Source organism: Schistocerca gregaria, chromosome 6 (genome assembly GCF_023897955.1).
Source record: "Schistocerca gregaria isolate iqSchGreg1 chromosome 6, iqSchGreg1.2, whole genome shotgun sequence".
Taxonomy (NCBI): domain Eukaryota; kingdom Metazoa; phylum Arthropoda; class Insecta; order Orthoptera; family Acrididae; genus Schistocerca; species Schistocerca gregaria.
In genome coordinates, this window is record NC_064925.1 from 140,176,071 (window position 1) to 140,197,080 (window position 21,010).

A 21,010-nucleotide genomic window follows, 5' to 3' on the forward strand; every position below is an offset into this window, starting at 1 on the left:
CATTGCAGATACAACATCTGTCACACTGAGAGAATACCGATTATTATTATTATTATTATTATTATTATTATTATTGCTATTTCTTTCCTTTCTCAGACGTTATGTCTGGTTAAAAATGGAAAGTGAAGCGGACCTTGATCAAGGGTGACTTCCTTTTAACTGTACGCTATATGTTACATTGCATTTAGGAACTTTCGGGTAGTTGAACATGTATCAATAATTACAGATTTCTGTAGTTGTATATATAAGTTTGGATGTAGCTGTATTGCGTTGATGTACTGGTGGATTTGTGTGGTATGACTCCTGTAGTTGATAGTATAATTGGTATAATGTCAACTTTATCCTGATGCCACATGTCCTTGACTTCCTCAGCCAGTTGGATGCATTTTTCAATTTTTTCTCCTGTTTTCTTCTGTATATTTGTTGTATTGGGTATGGATATTTCGATTAGTTGAGTTAATTTCTTCTTTTTATTGGTGAGTATGATGTCAGGTTTGTTATGTGGTGTTGTTTTCTCTGTTATAATTGTTCTGTTCCAGTATAATTTGTATTCATCACTCTCCAGTACATTTTGTGGTGCATAATTGTATGTGGGAACGTGTTGTTTTATTAATTTATGTTGTATGGCAAGTTGCTGATGTATTATTTTTGCTACATTGTCATGTCTTCTGGTGTATTCTGTATTTGCTAGTATTGTACATCCACTTGTGATGTTATCTACTGTTTCTATTTGTTGTTTGCAAAGTCTGCATTTATCTGTTGTGGTATTGGGATCTTTAATAATATGCTTGCTGTAATATCTGGTGTTTATTGTTTGATCCTGTGTTGCAATCATGGATCCTTCCGTCTCACTGTATATACTGCCTTTTCTTAGCCATGTGTTGGATGCATCTTGATTGATGTGTGGCTCTGTTAGATGATACAAGTGCTTGCCATGTACTGTTTTCTTTTTCCAATATACTGTCTTCGTCCCTGTTGATGTTACGTGATCTAAAGGGTTGTAGAAGTGGTTATGAAATTGCAATGGTGTAGCCGATGTATTTATATGAGTGATTGATTTGTGTATTTTGCTAGCTTCTGCTCGTTCTAAAAAGAATTTTCTTGAATTGCCTACCTGTCCATAATGTAGTAAATAAAATAGAAAGAAACTTCCACATGGGGAAAATATATTAAAAACAAAGATTCCAAGACTTACCAAGCGGGAAAGTGCCGGCAGACAGGCACAATGAACAAAACACACACACAGAATTACTAGCTTTCGCAACCGATGGTTGCTTCTTCAGGAAAGAGGGAAGGAGAGGGAAAGACGAAAGGATGTGGGATTTAAGGGAGAGGGTAAGGAGTCATTCCAATCCCGGGAGCGAAAGACTTCCCTTAGGGGGAAAAAAGGACAGGTGTACACTCGCGCGCACACACACACACACATCAATCCGCACATACACAGCTGTGTATTAATTTTGGTTTCCCAATTTTTCATTACTATGTTTAGGAACTGTATCAATTAGGATCTACACTGTATATTTCCAATATCTGAAGTAACCATGAGTGGGGTACACTATCAAAAGCTTTTTGGTAATCAACGTACATCTACATCTACATGACTACTCTGCAATTCACATTTAAGTGCTTGGCAGAGGGTTCATGGAACCACAATCATACTATCTCTCTACCATTCAAGTCCCTAACAGCGCGCGGGAAAAAGAAACACCTAAACCTTTCTGTTCAAGCTCTGATTTCTCTTATTTTATTTTGATGATCATTCCTACCTATGTAGGTTCGGCTCAACAAAATATTTTCGCATTCGGAAGAGAAAGTTGGTGACTGAAATTTCGTAAAAAGATCTCGCCGTGCCGAAAAACGTCTCTGATGTAATGACCTCCATCCCAATTCGCGTATCATATCTGCCACACTCTCTCCCCTATTACATGATAATACAAAACGAGCTGCCCTTTTTTTGCACCCTTTCGATGTCCTCCGTCAATCCCACCTGGTAAGGATCCCACACCATGGAGCAATATTCTAACAGAGGCCGAACGAGTATAGTGTAAGCTGTCTCTTTAGTGGACTTGTTGCATCTTCTAAATGTCCTGCCAATGAAACGCAACCTTTGGCTCGCTTTCCCCACAATATTATCTATGTGGTCTTTCCAACTGAAGTTGTTTGTAATTTTGACACCCAGGTACTTAGTTGAATTGACAGCCTTGAGAATTCTACTATTTATAGAGTAATTGAATTCCAACGGATTTCTTTTGGAACTCATGTGGATCACCTCACACTTTTTGTTATTTAGCGTCAACCGCCACCTGCCACACCATACGGCAATCTTTTCTAAATCGCTTTGCAACTGATACTGGTCTTTGGATGACCTTACTAGACGATAAATTACAGCATCATCTGCGAACAACCTACGAGAACTGCTCAGATTGTCACCAGGTCATTTATATAGATCAGGAACAGCAGAGGTCCCAGGACGCTTCCCTGGGGAGCACCTGATATCTCTTCAGTTTTACTCGATGATTTGCCGTCTATTACTACGAACTGCGACCTTCCTGACAGGAAATAATGAATCCAGTCGCACAACTGAGATGATACCCCATAGGCCCGCAGCTTGATTAGAAGTCGCTTGTGAGAAACGGTGTCATAAGCTTTCCGGAAATCCAGAAATACAGAATCAACCTGAGATCCCCTGTCGATAGCGGCCTTTACTTCATACGAATAAAGAGCTAGCTGCGTTGCACAAGAACGATGTTTCCTGAAACCATGCTGATTACGTATCAATAGATCATTCCCTTCGAGGTGATTCATAATGTTTGAATACAGTATATGCTCCACAACCCTACTGCCAACCGATGTCAATGATACAGGTCTGTAGTCAGATGGATTACTCCTACTACCCATCTTAAACACTGGTGCGACCTGCGCAATTTTCCAATCTGTAGGTACAGATCTATCGGTGAGCGAGAGGTTGTATATGAGTGCTAAGTAGGGAGCTATTGTATCAGCGTAATCTGAAAGGAACCTAGACTTGCCTGTATCAAGCGATTTGAGTTGCTTCGCAATCCCTAAGGTATCTACTTCTGAGACACTCATGCTAGCAGCTGTTCGTGTTTCAAATTCTGGAATATTCCATTCGTAAAGGAATTTCGGAAAACTGCGATCAATAACTCCGCTTTAGCGATATAGTCGTCGGTAACAGTACCATCGGCACTGCACAGCGAAGGTATTGACTGCGTCTTGCCGCTTGTGTACTTTACATATGACCAGAATTTCTTCGGATTTTCTACCAAATTTCAAGACAATGTTTCGTCGTGGAACCTATTAAAGGCATCTCACATCGAAGTACGTGCCAAATTTCGCATGTCTGTAAATTTTAGCCCATCTTCGGGATTTCGCGTTCTTCTGAACTTCGCATGCTTTTTCTGTTGCCTCTGCAACAGTGTTCGGACATGTTTTGTGTACCACGGGGGATCCGTTCCATCTCTTACCAATTTATGAGGTACGAATCTCTCAATGTATGCATAGTGTAGTGACCTTTGTTTAGTTTTAGCTTGATAAGTCACCTCGGCATCTATTATCAGTTGCTCTTTACATCCTCGTGCTCCTTTGCAGCAGCCTTTTTGTTCTTTATTTATAATTTTGTTCTGTGTTGTATGTGTCATTAATTTCTGTGTAATGACTGAAGTTAATATTTTGTATATTGTCGGTAGGCATGTTATGGGGCGATATTTTGCTGAGTTTTCTGTGTCTGCTTGATCTTTAGGTTTCAGGTAAGTTATTCCTTGTGTAAGTGTATCAGGGACTGTGTACGGGTCTGCAATGTAACTATTAAATAATTTAGTTAGATGTGAATGTGTTGAGGTGAACTTCTTCAGCCAGAAATTTGCTATTTTATCTTTTCCAGGGGCTTTCAAATTGTGCATAGAATTAATTGCTCAGGTGACTTCATGTTGCAAAATTATCACTTCACTTCAGGCATTTGTGGTATCATCTTGTATGTGTGTGTTTCTGCTTGTATCCACTGTACATGTCTGTTATGTTGTACCAGGTTTGACCATATGTTGCTCCAGAAGTGTTCCATGTCTGTTATGTTTGGTGGATTGTCTATTTTAATGTGTGTGTTATCTATTGTCTGATAAAATTTCTTTTGGTTTGTGTTGAATGTTTGGTTTTGTTTCCTTCTATTTTCACTTTTTTTGTATCTTCTAAGTCGTTTTGCCAATGCTTGTAATTTCTGCTTCTCTTCACCTAATTGCTCTATCGCTTCTTGTTGTGAGATTTTACCTAACCTTTTTCATTTTTTGTCTGATATTTCATTTCTTATAAATTGTGTTACGTGTCCGATGTGTTTTCTCAGTTTTTCTATTCTGATCTGTAGCCTGTGTTGTCATGCTGGTTTTGTGGGTTTCTTCTGTGTGTTGGTTGGTTCTGATCTCTGCCTACTTTGTATATTTAGTGTAGTGAGTGCTCCTATATAAACCAGTAGTTGTAACTCTTCCATAGTTGTATTTTCATTTATTTTGTTGTGTATGATTGTGTTGATAGTAGTTGTTGTTGTTGTTTCGACTTGTGGGTTATTTGGTGGTCTATGCAAGAATGGTCTGATGTCTGTATTTGTGTCTTTGTATTCTATATATGTCAGCTGAAATTTTTCTTCTATATCTAACATATGTGTCACTTCGTGTTCTATTTGTGCTTGCTCTGGTGGCTGTTTTAAGATTTCGTTTTCCTCTGATTGTTTAATTGATGCGTGTTGTTCTTTGTTTGTTTGCTCTGGGATGTTTGAGTCCATTACTGTATTTTCTTCTTCTTCTGATTGCACATTATTTTGTTCCAGTATTTGTTGTACTTGTTGTTTGATGTTTTCTAATTCTGACTGGGGTATCGTGTTATTTTTTATTATTACACGGATCTGATCAGCTAGTCGTTGTTCTATTAAAAATTTTAATTCTGGGTATCTGGTAATAAATGTTGTGTATACTTGTGATCTGTATCCAGTTGTGTTGGTTCCTAAGTTTGTTGCTTGGTAATAACAGAACATGAGGCGTCGGTTAACTTCATCTGACCATCTCATCCTCTGTCTTTGTGTTCCTTCTAGAGTGGTTGTAGAAAGCATATCCTGCAAAACACCTCTATCAGTATAGTAAGTCACAGCTGCAAAATACTAATGCGTATTCTTTACAGGCGAATGCAAAACTGGTAGAAGCCAACCTCGGCAAAGATCAGTTTGGATTCCGCAGAAATGTTGGAACACGTGAGGCAATATTGACCCTACGACTTATATTACAAAATAAATTAAAGAAAGGCAAACCTACATTTCTAGCATTTGTAGACTTAGAGAAAGCTTTTGACAATGTTGACTGGAATACTCTCTTTCAAATTCTAAAGGTGGCAGGGGTAAAATACAGGGAGCAAAAGGCTATTTACAATTTGTACGAAACCAGATGGCAGTTATAAGAGTCGAATGGTATGAAAGGGAAGCAGCGGTTGGGAAGGGAGTGAGACAGGGTTGTAGCCTGTCCCCGATGTTATTCAATCTGTATATTGAACAAGCAGTAAAGGAAACAAAAGAAAAATTCGAAGTAGGTATTAAAGTCCACGGAGAAGAAATAAAAACGTTGAGGTTCACCGATGACATTGCAATTCTGTCAGAGACAGCAAAGGACTTGGAAGAGCTGTTGAACGGAATGGACTGTCTTGAAAGGAGGATATAAGATGAACATCAACAAAAGCGAAACGAGGATAATGGCATGTAGTCGAATTAAGTCGGGTGATGCTGAGGAAATTAGATTAGGAAATGAGACACTTAAAGTACTAAAGGAGTTTTGCTATTTGGGGAACAAAATAACTGATGATGGTCGAAGTAGAGAGGATATAAAATGTAGACTGGCAATGGCAAGGAAAGCGTTTCTGAAGAAGAAAAATTTGTTAACATCGGGTTTAGATTTAAGTGTGAGGAAGTCGTTTCTGAAAGTATTTGTATGGAGTGTAGCAATGTATGGAAGTGTAACATGGACGATAAATAGTTTGGACAGGAAGAGAATAGAAGCTTTTGAAATGTGATGCTACAGAAGAATGCTGAAAATTAGATGGGTATATCACATAACTAATGAGGAGGTATTGAATAGGATTGGGGAAAAGAGGAGTTTGTGGCACAACTTGACAAGAAGAAGGGACCAGTTGGTAGGACATATTCCACGGCATCAACCGATCACAAATTTAGCACTGGAGGGCAGTGTGAAGGGTAAAAATTGTAGAGGGAGACCAAGAAACGAATACACTAAGCAGATTCAGAAGAATGTAGGTTGCAGTAAGTACTGGGAGATGGAGAAGCTTGCACAGGGTAGAGTAGCAGGGAGAGCTGCATCAAACCAGTCTCAGGACTGAAGACGACGACAACAACAACAACAACAACAACAATTAAACCATTATTATTATTATTATTATTATTATTATTATTATTATTATTATTACTACTACTACTACTACTACTACTTGATCTATTTACTTTGGCAGAAGAGGGCATTGTAGCACAGAAAGCTTGGGTCAGGAATGCTTAAACTATCCACATATTATTTTATATTCCGGGCAACCACAGCTGTTGAAAGGCATGATGTTATTAAGAATTCTGCTCACAGCTGGTAAAACTGTCGTTTTTTAAAACAAAACTGGTTCCATGGCTTTAATCCGCATCATCAGGTGAACAAGATCATAGGATATCTATTGCTTCCTAGTCAAAATTTACTGTTCAGAGAATATCATCAATATTATGGCGAGCGAAAGGTAAAGAACTGCCATATTCTTAAAAAATTTGCCTGATCAGTATGACAGCACTGCAGATCAGTGCAGGGGAAGGTAAAAGTGGCCTGCATGAACGAGAAAGAGTCTTTCTTTATCGTTCGTGCGGGCCGCTTTTGCCTTGTCCTGCACTGGGCAGCCCTGCTGTCATACTAATGCAAGCAAATTTTAAAGAATGGGGCACTACTTCTTTACCTTTCGCTCGCCACAGTATTGATAAATTTCTCTGAATAGTAAATTTTGACTAGGAGTGATGGATATGCCCATGATCTTTTTACACTGTTCACCAGATGATGCAGCTTACAGCCACAAAACTGGTTGTGTCTTTATTAATACAATTTTATCAGCTGTGAGTAGAGTTCTTACATTGTTCACCTGATGATGCGGCTTAAAGACATGAAGCCGGTCGTGTTTTAATAAACAACTACTTTACCAGGTGTGAGCGGAGTTGTACCTAACATCATGCTGAAACTATTCAACTGCAAAGTAACAAAGGGATATGGATACTTCCAGTAAAAAAGCTGTACTGTGCTAACGGAATCATTTTTTGGTGGTCTATCTTAAGTCTCTGACTAAAAAACATTAAGCATATCCTGTAGTTGCTTCTAATTCTTAGTGATTGAATCAAAACCTATAGGATATATTAGAAGTCTAATGCAAGTATTGTTTAGATTTTTACTTTCTAAAATTCAATGTTCTCAATGTGGCGACCATCGTCTCATTACTAGGTCCTGATATTAGTGTATAGTCATGATAAGAGTGCCACTCTGAATTAAATATCCTCCTAGTAGAGACCCACTGATTCCCAACATAATATTAATTATTTGAAAGCCATGACTGTGATAAATACAGCAATTGAGTGGGAGAAGCTTCGAAATAAATTACATTTTGTTACTTATTGTTAACACTGTCATTTCCATGTGTTGGTATGCATGCTGTCGTATTCATAAACAGCATGAAACCAAAAGTATACTGTCAAGCAGTCAGATGATCAGCACAGAACTATACCAAAGGGCTGGTAGCAAGAATAACAGAAAAGGGTTGCAGCCTCAAAGAAGCATACCTAAATTTGTACCAGATCTAAACTGAATGATAATTATGCAAATAGATCCAATTTACCTTTTGCCTACCTTATTAAGAAGACATAATTTAGAACAGTCATACAATCCAATTAAAAAGATACTGCAGTGGTTATTTCTCATTATGGTAATCTTATGGCAAAATATGAATGCATTTAATGCCAAACATTGTAAATAATCCAAGGAGTAATGGTAAGCACTCTTGCCATATAGTTGAGGGATAAGATGGTAGACGGGAATATAAACAAGACTGAAAATAATGCAAGGCAGGAATATATATATTCAACAAAAATTTAATCAATAATGTTTCTTGTTTTCCAGGTCTACTTTTCCTCGGTTTCTCAGTTGCCTGACATAGCATACTTTCACCAACAGTTTTCTAGGGAAAAGATTTATAAAGAAAAAGTTATAAAAATTATGTTCTACTAACCCTCACAGCATCTTGCTTGCTTCGCACAAGCATCACTATGGGCCTGTAGCCGCTTTCACTTTTCAGAAAATTGGCCCTCGTTTCCTCTTGGCTGTCTTTCTCAAGCATCAATTTCCACAGTCTGTAAGACACACTGAAGTTTGACATCAAATTAGTTCTCTTACTATGGTCTTCTGAAGTGTGGTTTTCTTCTTCAGATATGTTTCCATTCTTACTTGGACTCGATTTCTCTAATTCATGTGCTGCACAGCTTGCAGTAGCAGAAACATTCAACATATTATGCTTTGACTGTTTTCCATAGGTTTTTATTTGTTTTTGAACACTTGCACTTGCATTCTTATTATCACATGTCTTGTCATCACATGACTCAATTTCACTGCTATCGGAACACTGTGATTTTCTTCTTTCTTCTGGATTCTTAGTTCCATTTAGTTTTGGAACTGGCTGACGCGTCACCTTCTTTTTCTTCTGTGTGTGATGTTCTTTGGTGCTGTCATCATCACTACAAGCAATGAAGAGTCTTTCAGTTGATGAATCTGAAGGACACTGATCGTCTTCCTCTGATGACTCCACAAGTTTTTCGTCATTTTCACTTTCTGCACCATCCTTTTTACATATGAGTTCAGGACTTTTGCTTTGCAACTTATTTTCAGCTTTCTCTGCTGACGTATTGTGTGCAGATTTTGTTGGTGATGCACTTTTACTGCCTACAGATGCAGTAATTGTGGGCCTGGAAATTAATAATCACAAATCATGACTTCCTCAAAACATGTCAATAAAAATGATGCTAAAAATAGCAGGTTTTAGAATGAAATTTTCACTCTGCAGTGGAGTGTACACTGGTGTGAAACTTCCTGGCAGATTAAAATTGTGTGCCAGTAAGCTTCATAGCTTTTATTACACACACTCAATGACAAAATATAATTAAAAATATCTTGGTAAATGGATAATAATGCATTATATTTAAAGATTTTGCTAAAGTGCCTCTGGGGGAGAGGAGTTGAAGCACAGGGACAGGATGAGAGGGCAGGGGAGTTTGAGGAGGAGTTGGGTGAGAGCGGGAAGTGTGGAGACGAAAAAGGAGGGAGAAAAAGATTAAATAGAAATGACAAAAGCCTGGGCCTTCGTCTCTCGTGAAATGGACTGCATGACACAGAACAACGTTGAGACAGTAGACTCACAGGACAGTACTTGTAATCTCCATCTGGCCACCCAGACAACTTGTCAAAGGATAAGGACACAACTTCAATCTCAAAAGCCAACTGTGCACTAATATGATGAGCCCCCTATTTATTGAGTGAACAAAGTGTATCATTGTGTTTAGTCACTCACATCACATGCATCTATAATGAAGCGATCCTCCATGCAGGCTCCTCACTGGGTATCCGGTGGTGCCTCGTTACTCAACAGCTGAGCAGCAGACGGACATATTTAAAAGTGTAATGTGCCTGTCTGCTTCTCAATGCTTCCGCTCTGTATGGTGGGCAGCAATCTATACCATTTCATATTGTTATTCCACCTCAGACTTTCCGTTGTGTTATTCCTTCAAATACAAGCATTCATGAGATGGCTCTTTTTTAATATAAATTCATCCATACCAATGCTCATATTATTGTTTCCTATCATTGCTGGAGGCTCATCTCTCTTACGTCCTTTCATGTTTTTTGTTGTGTTCCATTCTCCTTTATATGTTCTCAAATCTCTTCATATGTCTTCCTTGCCACTCCTAATCCTGCCTCAGTCATCACCTTCACTGCTATATTGAATGTCATTCTGAGTAGAAGTCAGTTTCTATCTCTCCAATGGAACTTCAACAGTTCGCACTTTTGAATATGTTTTACAATAAATTTAATGATAGGACTATAGATGTGTGTGATTTTACTGAAAAATTGAATTACAGTTGCAGTTGCAGTCAAATAGGTTGATGTCAAAATTGCAAAAATGAATTAGTGAAAATCAGTTAGGGCATTTTAAGTAGACGGTGTGTAGTCAATGGTGTCTAAGAAGAGAAAATAACTGCCTAAAGCACACAAATGTGTTTCTAAGGTTGAAGCAAACCATGCATGAACTGCTGGAAGACAGAGCCAAAAATCATCAAAATGGAAGAAAGTGGGGTGGGGGTGGGGGGGAATAAATAAATAAATAAACAGAGCATAAAAGTGTCACCTAAAATAAACAAGGTTTGTAAACATGAACAATTTTATTGTCCTTTCTTACAGTAACAATATCCCAGTGACTGGCTCAGAAGAAAAGATGAATTCGAGCGTCAAAAAGTGAACATTGTTAGAAAAAAGATGCAATCAGTGATAGGAGACATACGGCAGAAATTGTAAAAATATATCAATGAAAATAATCAATTTTTGAAAATATAATGCAACTGGATATTTAAAAAAATCTACTCACGACACAGTGGCAGGAGAACACAGACTGCATGCTTTTTGAGCCAGTGACTCCTCCTCCTGGCAGAAGGGCTAAAGGGGCAGGAAAAGATGTAAAGGAAAAGGATTGGTGAGGTTTAGGAAATGGGTAGTTTCTATAAACACCATTATACTAGTCAATGGTAGTGATGAATTAGTCAAAGATATCTACAATCTGTTTAATAATGATCATCCAAATATAAAATTCACTACAGAAAGAGAAAACGATAGTAAAACTAACTTCTAAAGCAGATAACAAACTAGTCTTTAACATATACAGAAAGCAAGCTCCCCATTCATGAAACATTCTGCCACCTCGTAAGATATAAGCATGCATACTTCCATAGCATGACAGGGTGCTAAGAACACGCATTTCTGCTGTTAACTTTAACAATGAAGTAAATACATTGAAAGTGGTAGCTGTAAATAATGGATACTAAGAACAATATTATGAAAAGGAAAGTTGCTACTCACCAAGTAGCAGAGATGATGAGTTGCAGATGGGCACAACAAAACGTCTTCACCAATAAAGCTTTCGGCCATTAAGGCCTTCGTCAGGAATAGACGACAAAAACAAAAACACACACACACACACACACACACACACACACACACACACACACACACACACACACACACACAAAAGCAACTCATGTATGAGTGTATGTGCATGTCGTCTACTGTTGGTGAAGGCCTTAATGGTCACAAGCTTTATTTGTGACAGCCCACCTGTGACTCAGCATTTCAGCTATATGGTGAGTAACTCCTTTTGTTTTCATAATATTGTTGCAGTCCATCCAGAATTTTCCATTGTTGGATACTAAGAACAGCTAGTTGACAATCTCTTACAGAAAAAGAAAAAAAGTTAAAGCATATAGCGTGAATCAAAAGACAAAAGTATTAAAAAACCAGATACATAAGTTTTCGATTTGTAGGAAGTATCTCAGACAAAATAAACAATGTATTTAAGAAAAGTAATGTGATGTTAGCTTTCCAAACTGAAAAATTGCAATAATACTACAAAGGACTTAGGTGTAAAAAAGTCAATATATGACCAACCAGGTGTCTACAGAATTAACTGTCAACAATGTGAAAAGTTTTACATACGTCAAACTGGGAGGAAACTGAAGTCAATGTTTCAGAAACACACACAACAATCACACACTTCAGCTCTAGGCTTCCATCTTAAAGCTTGTAACCATACTATATGCACTACTGATTAAATATGAAAATACTGCACCAAGCAAAAACGGATTTAGTATGAAACTTCTGGAGGAATAGAAATCTTTTGTAACTTTAAAAAAAACATCCTAATGATGTTCTCCATGAACAAAAAGATTTGAAAAATAAAGCCGCCTTACAGTATTTTTCTGACGTCTTTCACCCCTGGTTCTATTTCATAACCCATGTTCTCGAATTATATCACTACCCCCCCCCCCCCCCCCCCAAATTCCAATAGGCTTGTCTTCATGATAAAGCTTATGGCTTAGTTGTTTTATAATATAGAGAGATTGCCTGACATACAGGTGACAAGTTTTATCTAATGTTTCAATGGCAACATATGATGTTAATGACACTTTTATTATACATAATTTTCCTATACTCCCTGTTATGTTACTTCAATATGCAACTGCACTAAAGATGGATTGTATTATGGTTTGTTATTCAAAATTACTGCTATTCACCATAAAATGTTGCTTAACACTTTCGCTGCGGCTGACGCTTATAAGCATCACAGCAAACCACGAGCCAGTGCGGCTGACACTTATAAGCGTCCGCGCTCACTATCAGATTATTCAGTCTAGTTGCAGTGTCTAAGCTAGTATCAAAGCGTGTAAACTTTTGTTTTGTGTGGTCAGTTATCGAACGTATATTGTATGTAATGGCAGTTAATGGACCTTCCAATGTGAAAAGGAGCAGGAAAAGTGTTTCGCTTACTAATTTCGACATATCCGGGAGTCCCCTGGGCATCTATGATAAATGTAGACGGCTAATTCTCTCTCACCAGAAGCAAACATGCTACTAAATTGACGACCTCTATCAGTGTCAGTCTTAAAATTGTGCATTTAAAGTAAATATAATTTCAAATGAATCCAGTTTCCTTTTTCCTTTTTTTTTCCTTCTTAAGAATATGCGTTTCGGAATCCAAATTGTATTTTTTGTAACCTTATCAACAAATCATGAACATCTCAATGGCGCCTGTGACCCCTACAGGTGTCAGATAGCAAACAGACTTTAAAACATGACCCCAATACGGTCAAAGCTTATTTGAAGTAATGCACCTAAGGTGTCATCAGAAGGTCAGTATAGAACACAATCCTACAGATCTTACAAGGTCTTGACGTCAGCCTGCAGCTCAGGTGTGCTTAGGAGCACTGGCTCCGAGCGGTACCTGCCATTTCAGAGTGTTACTGGCCCACACTCGAGCGTTACCAGCCCGCACTCGCAGTCGCACTTGCCGGGCTGCACTGGAGAGTTGCACGCCTGCACCGATGCCGCAGCTGAAGTGTTAATATCAAAATGATTTACTAGTCATGGATGTGTATGTACGTATTAGGGCGAGGGGGTTGTCATATCTCCTAATAATACAATGTTACATCACATAAATTTTTTACTATCAGGCTCACTATTAATGTACCCCATCTACTCCTTCACTGTTCCTTTAATGATCTTCCCACCCCCCCCCCCCCCCCCACTTCAGTTTATTACACAGGTATGTATATGTGTATCCTATTAATATTATTATACAGGTCTCAAGTGTTCAAAAGTAGCATAGTATTAATTTCTTGCTTTCACTGTAATGTATTTAAGAAGTTAGCTTTCATGGTGAATCTGTTGTATAGCATTCAGCAGATCCAAGAGTTATTTTTTAACTCATGGTCCTGTGAGCCAATGTTTTATTACAGGGACAAATTACAGTAGCTTCCATTTAATTGTGAGGGTGGTTTAAAAGTTCTCGGAATCGCAACAAGATGTTAGCACTAGCGCAACAAGTTGTTTGTGTGATATTCATTGAACAGTTTCCTGTAAGCAAGGGCGACGTCAGTGCTCTTGGAAGAGAGCTGTGGAGATGATGCGGCTCTGTTGTTTCCGTGTAGTAATTTGTGGAGAAAAAAAAAAAAAAGATTCAAGCAGTGATTAAATACTTTGTAAAGAAAGCTATGAAAGAAAAGGACATTCATGCCGATTTCCAGAATACACTGGGGACTCTGCTCCTTCATATTCAACTTGTGCCAAATGGACAAATTAATTTAAATTTGGTTGAGAGAGCTTAGGTGACGACCTGCGCAGTGGTCAGCCAAGATGTGTCATTACTCCAGAAATCACTGCAAAAGTGTACAAAATGATTGCAGAGGTACACTGATTGAAAGTGCGTGAAATTGCTCACGCTTGCCAGATGTTGTCCTAAAGGGTATATGACATTTTAACTGAAGAATTAGAAATCAAAAAAATATCTGCAAGATGGGTGCCGCAACTCTTGATGCACACCCACATACACGCGCCGTCATTGTGGCAAAATTACATGAACTAAGGTATGAATTGTTGCCACACCCGCCTTATTCACCTGATATGCCTCCATCAAACTTCTTCCCAAAACTGAAAATTATTTTGGTGGATGAAGAGCTTAGGTGACGACCTGCGCAGTGGTCAGCCAAGATGTGTCATTACTCCAGAAATCACTGCCAGAGTTGACAACTATTTTACAGGCCTGGAAGAAACTCATTTTGGAAATAGGATCAAGGCACTGGAACATCGTTGGACCAAGTTTCAGTGATGTAAGCACATTTTTCCTATTCCGTTCTGAGAACTTTTCAAACCACCCTCGTAAATTGTATTATGTGAAATGTATGTAACTTCTTTCCTGTTATTTTACATTTCGTATGTTAAAACACTCAGCAATATCATTTTTAACTTTATTATATTTGACATGAACTTCTGGTCAATAAGCTGCATTTTGTATGAAGTATGTTCTTACTCTCACGATGTAGTTCTCATTGTAATGTGCAATGAGTCATAAGTTTCTTTTTCAAATAAAACTGTTATTGTCAAGTGCTGTTATGTGCATAATCTTCACATAATGAGTCCCCTTGCGTATGCACATGACATCATGTGAATGCATGTTCATTGTAGACAATATGTAAATTTGGCAATTACATATTCTTCATTAAACTGTTTGTCATTTTATAACAAATCCTTGATATGGACATTAAGTAATATGTGTTAGATATGTCATCTGTTAGCCCGAGGTCTACATTTCATCCTTGTGTTAGATAAATCACCTGTAGCCCACAGTCTACATCTATTTAATGTCTTTAAATCTTTACATACGCAAGTACATATTTTGTTTAGTAATCACTTGCCTGGATTACCGACCCCCCTACACCCCCCTCCAAAAAAAAAAAAAAAAAAAAAAAAAAAAAAATTATATATATATATATATATATGTCTGCTTGTGTCTGTGTATGTGCGGATGGATATGTGTGTGTGTGTGCGAGTGTACACCTGTCCTTTTTTTCCCCTAAGGGAAGTCTTTCCGCTCCCGGGATTGGAATGACTCCTTACCCTCTCCCTTAAAACCCACACCCTTTCATTTTTCCCTCTCCTTCCTTCCTTCCTGACGAAGCAACTGCCAGTTGCGAAAGCTCGTAATTCTGTGTGTGTGTTTGTGTGTTTTGTTCATGTGCCTGTCTGCCGGCGCTTTCCCGCTTGCCTCTCGAAAATATATTCTTAGTGACTAAGCACCTAACGTCTTTTACTTAAAGTTTGACAAAGAAAGTTATTCATCATTATCATTTTTATATACCTGTGTTACCAACATTCCTTAAAGCCAAATCTGGGCACATGGTTAGTTATGCTGTAGTTATTAACCCCTTCCCCCTCCTCGTTTATGGTATTATTATTACTGATATACTAGGCTTTTATTTAAGCACTTTAATTAAACTTTATTTACATATGATGTTTCTCTCTAAATGTAGTCCATATTTTATAATACTAATTCATTACTGTAATTTAGGAGCATATGAATGCAGGGTGACATTTCAACCTACTACTGAACACTGCATTTTAACTCGTTTTTACATTACAGATACTACTTTTTTAATTATGTTTATGATGTAATTGACGTTTCTTTATGTACATCTCATAGAGCATACACAATGATTATGCTACTGTTTAACATTAGAGTTTTATAACGATTTCTACCTTATAGTGTAAGATCGATGTTATTTGTGTTTGGGGATAACAACCTCGTTTTGCTGTTTGCATGTGAAATTATACCACAGATGTTCACCAAAGACTGTCCAGTACCCTGCATTCCGCAAGGAACTTATCATCGAGATATTATTGAACCATATGATGAAAATACTTTGTAAAGATCTTTGACCAGCTCCTCAATATTTTGTACAATTGGAGAACTTATATCTCTGATCGTCTCTTCAGTACTGCTTCTTTTTATGCATGTTATTAGTATCTTTGCCTTTAAAAGTCCTGTGTATTGTATTGGGCATAATCCATATCACTTCAGGCTGGGAGGTTACCTTCATAGTCCTCGATGTTATTGAATTTAGCATATGTTAAAATTCAGGAGTAAGTAAGAAACATGTATCTTTTTTTGTTTTCTCTAAAAATTTCCTGCCCCGAGATACAGCCTCCAAAGATGACACTGCGAACACCATTTTGAAGATGTGAATTTTGGAAAAATTTTAAAATTCTGTATCTCTGTAACAGTTCTAAATATTATGTTATGAGTTTTTTTTTTTTTTTTATTTGAAAGATAATTGCTCTATGATTACAATGATATCCTTCGTTTGGACATATCTGTCAAAGCTCTTTTACTGTCACCTTTTGGCGTTATCTGTTAATTTATTTGTTTTTTTCAAAAATGCCAATCCATAAAAGTTAGATTTTTTTCTGTTGAAAGAAAGTCCCATGTACTACTATATTCTCTGTGAAGGAGAGCTTCCACTTTTATGCTGGACAGATTTTATTTTTTTTTCTTTTTCTTCCTTTTTTTTTCACCTTCAAGGGTAATGTATGTCTTCAATGAAGTTGTTTCTTATTGATTTCCATTGTCTTTCTTGCAGTTATTTCTTATCACTTTCTTTGTTGCTGTTATTTCTTTTCCCTTCCTTTCTTTCTTGCAGTTATTTCTTATACCTTGTTGTAGTTTCTTGTCAGTTTCATTGTAATGATCGTCCATTGCTGGCTTCTGTATTGTGGTTGTACAGTGCTAATTTGGTTTACTGACAAGGCTTCTAAGAAATCTGACACCATCCAGTGCGTTCTATGTTTTCGCGAGGAATTTGCCAGTTGACACAGTTGCAGTGTGTTTTGTGAAAAGGACTGTTTGAAATGTCTTCTGACTGGGGCCACAGCAGAGTTAAAGTGTGCTAACTATTTGCATATCCATAAAAGATTGATACCTAAGGATACCTAAGACAAATAAAAAACTGACTTTGTCCAGGTTTGGGAATAAGTATTCTCATCTGAAGATACTGCTTCAAAGTGAAGATGTTTCCAGTGATGACTTTTTGTGTTCTAAATGTTTTGACAGAATAACAACAATGATAATACCTGAGCAAGGTGAAGCCTCCCATGGTGTAGATGGTGCAGATTTTGCAATAGGGGAAGAATTAAATACCCTGAATCAGTCAACTACAGAGGTAGGTGTTAGTCCCATTAAGAAACTGTGGTCAGTGAAGTTGAGTCATAAGCTTTATGAATCAAGAATGCAGAGAAATTACTAAAACTATGGATGAATATGCTACAGTAAAACTGACCACACTTTTCAAAGTAGAAATTCCATCTTCAGAAGAAACTGAACCAAAGCACTCTTGCCAGGAATTTTTCACAAATATCAATTCAGCTGTTGAATATTGTGCATCCTACAGTGAAAAGGTGCAAGTTTTAAGTATTATCCCACAGACATTAAAAAAAAAATTTGAACCACATTCCGTCAGTTTCAAAGTACATGGTACACAAATCAAAAAATGTGAGGTCTGCAAAATGCGTCTATGGAAGACCAGATCCCTATTATGGTCATCCTGTAGAAGTAGCTCAAGTTCCAATTGTGCAGCCATTTTATCTGGAAGATAAATGGGACTGCTCTCGCCAGAGTGCCAACAAAAAAGACACTATACTGTAACAGTTGTCAACTATACAACTTCATGTATTGGAAGATAAAAGTTTTATGCACTACGACCTAAGTGGGTATTTTCACACCCACCAAGAGATGTCTGTTTATGTGTGTACTGTGCAAATTTTGAGCTTTTTATGGTAACTTTGAAGAACTTACTGGATCACATGACATATGATACCTTGGTTGGGCGCGTGAAGTCATTAGTAGTCTGTGAATTAAAGCAAGAGACTCGTTTGTTTCAAAAATGTGGTGACTGCCCTGGAAAGGGGGGACTGTCTTTACAGACACTTGGCCTGGAAAATGCAGCAGGTAACTCTGCAGAAATTACACATGTGACATGGGAGGAAAATAAACTAATTAAGAAAACTGTTGCCTTTGACAGTTTCATTGATGAAGTTGGTAAATGATCAGTGAAAGCAGTAACACACCAGCATCTGAAGAAATTCCAACAACACACTGCAGAAGAGAAAGCGTTTGTACAGGCAGAACAACTATGTTTAATGCTTCACTGTGATTTTGCTGAGAACTGGTCTGTAATTATCCTACAAAAATTACAATGATATCTTTGGAGTAATGAGCAGGTTTGAGTTTTTACTGGAGTTACGTATTTTCAAAATGAGACCACAAGTGTTGCAGTTATAAATGGTAACATAGGACATGGCTCAGAACATGCTTTACTAGCAATGCACAAAATCCTTCAACTGCAAACAGGGGCAGAGAAGATCATAATTGTTTCTTATGGTGCTCCTAGTCATTTTAAAAATCGTTACCAGCTGTCTGAATTGAGTAAGTCGCTTGCGCCAAATGGCTGGGTATACAATGCTGCTGATCATGGGAAGGGGCCTTGTGATGGTGTAGGAGGCCTGCTGAAGCACCATGCTACAAAACATAATCTTTCCAAACCAAATACAGCTGCAATTCAGAATGTTGAAGATTTTACGAGAGTTATGAAATCTTACACATCCACAGTCCTCATTCTTTTGTCCGACAAGGAAGTGAGCAGAAAAAAAGAAAAGAATGGTCCAAATAAACTACTACTATGAAAAGATGCAGATGACACATTTTTGGACTCAAAGTGATGGGCGAACTCATATTGCACGCACTTTAAAGAGCAAGAAAGCAGAAATTTCTTTCGTTTGGCCAACACCTCAGAAACAGTAGGATAATATTCAGATTCACAACCTGAGAAGGGGGATGTTTGTGGCGTGTGTGTATGACTGTGACTGGTGGATTGCAAAGATTATAGACTCCGGTTATGAGTTAGACAAAATTGTACTGCACTTTGTGCTAACCACAAGGACCAGCTGCTTGATATAGGTTTCCATCTAAAGGACAGCAACAATGCCATCAGCACTCACTTTCAGTTCACAATATTTTGAAGATTGTTTAAGTGCTCCAGTTCCTATTGGTTCAATAGGAAAGCATCACTCTTATAACAAAGGGAGATACTGAAACAGTGGAACACATTTTTAGTTCATTGACTGGCTAATTTTAGTACAAAACAGAGTGCACAGAAGCTGAATAAATTGAAACCTTTAAGTCTTTGGACCCTTCACAAACATTTTGGAACTATTTAAAAGGCTTGAAAAATGAGTATCTTATTAATCTTTCAAAACTGAAATTATGTTAAATAAGGCTAGGTTTTGATTTTTATGAGCCTGTTATTTGATAATGTGGTAATAAAACCGGTTTTATGTATGGGAAAAAATTCAACTGTTTATAATACCTGTTCAATCTGAAAGTAAGTGGAAGCTCTCCATTTCAGGGAATGCACAACTATATGGTAGATCAAAATTTTACGGATTGGAATTTTTGAAGGAGGAAAAAAAAATTCCATAAATTATAAGAACAGTTCAGAATGCTATAGTAAAAGAACTTTGACAGGTAAAGTCCAAATGGAGAATTTCTTTGTAATCATAAAGCAATTATCTTTCAAATAAAAAAAGCCAACAAAATATCTAGAACTGATCCAGAGATACAGCATTTAAAAAAAAAATTCCAAAATTCACATCTTCAAAATGGTATGCACAGTGTAATCTTTGGAGGACTGTATCTCGGAGCAGAATTTTTTTTTTTGGAGAAAACAAAAAAAAAAATGTGTTCCTTGCTTAGTCTTTAATTTTAACATATGCTAAATTCAATAACATCTGAGACTATCAAGGTACGATTTTTTCCTAGCCTGCCTGGATTGATATGGACTATGCCGCTGGAATTCATGACATGCTCTACATATGAGACATGACCATTGTTTAGGTAATGACAAATGTCATGTTGTGACTAAACCCTGTAAGTATTCATGTACATTTTGCACTTCCTTGGAAAAGATATTGTAACATTTCCTGTAGACTACTTTTTTTTGGATGGAATTTGTAAAGACAGTCTGTGAATGAAATCGGTCGAAATTTGGGTTTTAAATAAAAAGAGCACCTGATGGTCAAACATGCACTGTATATATTAAATGTCCTAAATGAAAAATTTAACACCTTCATTGATATACTCTTATTAATCCTTCACTTTCAAATTCTTTTTCAACATACAACTGTAATGAAAAGGGGGAACTCTAGAACAAATTGTAGGATCGCACAGGGAATAAGGGCTTCATTTCAGAAGAAGAGACTACTACAAAAAAAAATGTAACTTCAAATTTGGACTAGATTATATTAATAGTTGTTCTACAGATCATAAATATAACACTTTAAATTGGCATGGAACATGTCAGTTTAACAAATGTGATTACTAATTTATATATAAAAGTTCATCTACTGAGTAGGATTAGCTGTCATTCAGAAATTCTTTTAATCTGCTTTCAAAAGCTGGTTGCCTATCCATCAGACTTCTGATGTTATTTGTTAAGCAACCAGAGATTTTTTTGGCGGCATAATTAAACCCTTTCTGTGTCAAAGTTACATTTAACCCACATTATCAAATAACAATCTTTCTGCTACTGTTGTAGCTATGCTCATTGTTATTGCTATTGCTACTGAATTGAGACAGGTAATAAATGTCTGCAAAATGATCTTGGGTAGGCTCTTCTTCATCTGAATTATACATATATTGAAAAAAAAAGAAAACTAATAAAAGTTGCAAAATAATGCATAATGATAAATTCATTAATGATTCAACTAATAAAGTGAAAGCCATGTGGTGTGTT

At 37.2% G+C, this 21,010-nt stretch overlaps 1 protein-coding gene across 2 annotated transcripts in view; it reads right to left on the minus strand.

Annotated features, from left to right (window-relative positions):
• Positions 1 to 21,010, minus strand: part of LOC126278182 (little elongation complex subunit 2-like) — a 213,881-nt gene that overhangs the window by 39,532 nt on the left and 153,339 nt on the right. For both annotated transcript variants that reach the window (XM_049978091.1, XM_049978092.1), the window contains one exon: positions 8,305 to 9,034. In XM_049978091.1, coding sequence (XP_049834048.1) covers positions 8,305 to 9,034 — 730 coding nt within the window. The remainder of the gene's footprint in view (positions 1 to 8,304; positions 9,035 to 21,010) is intronic.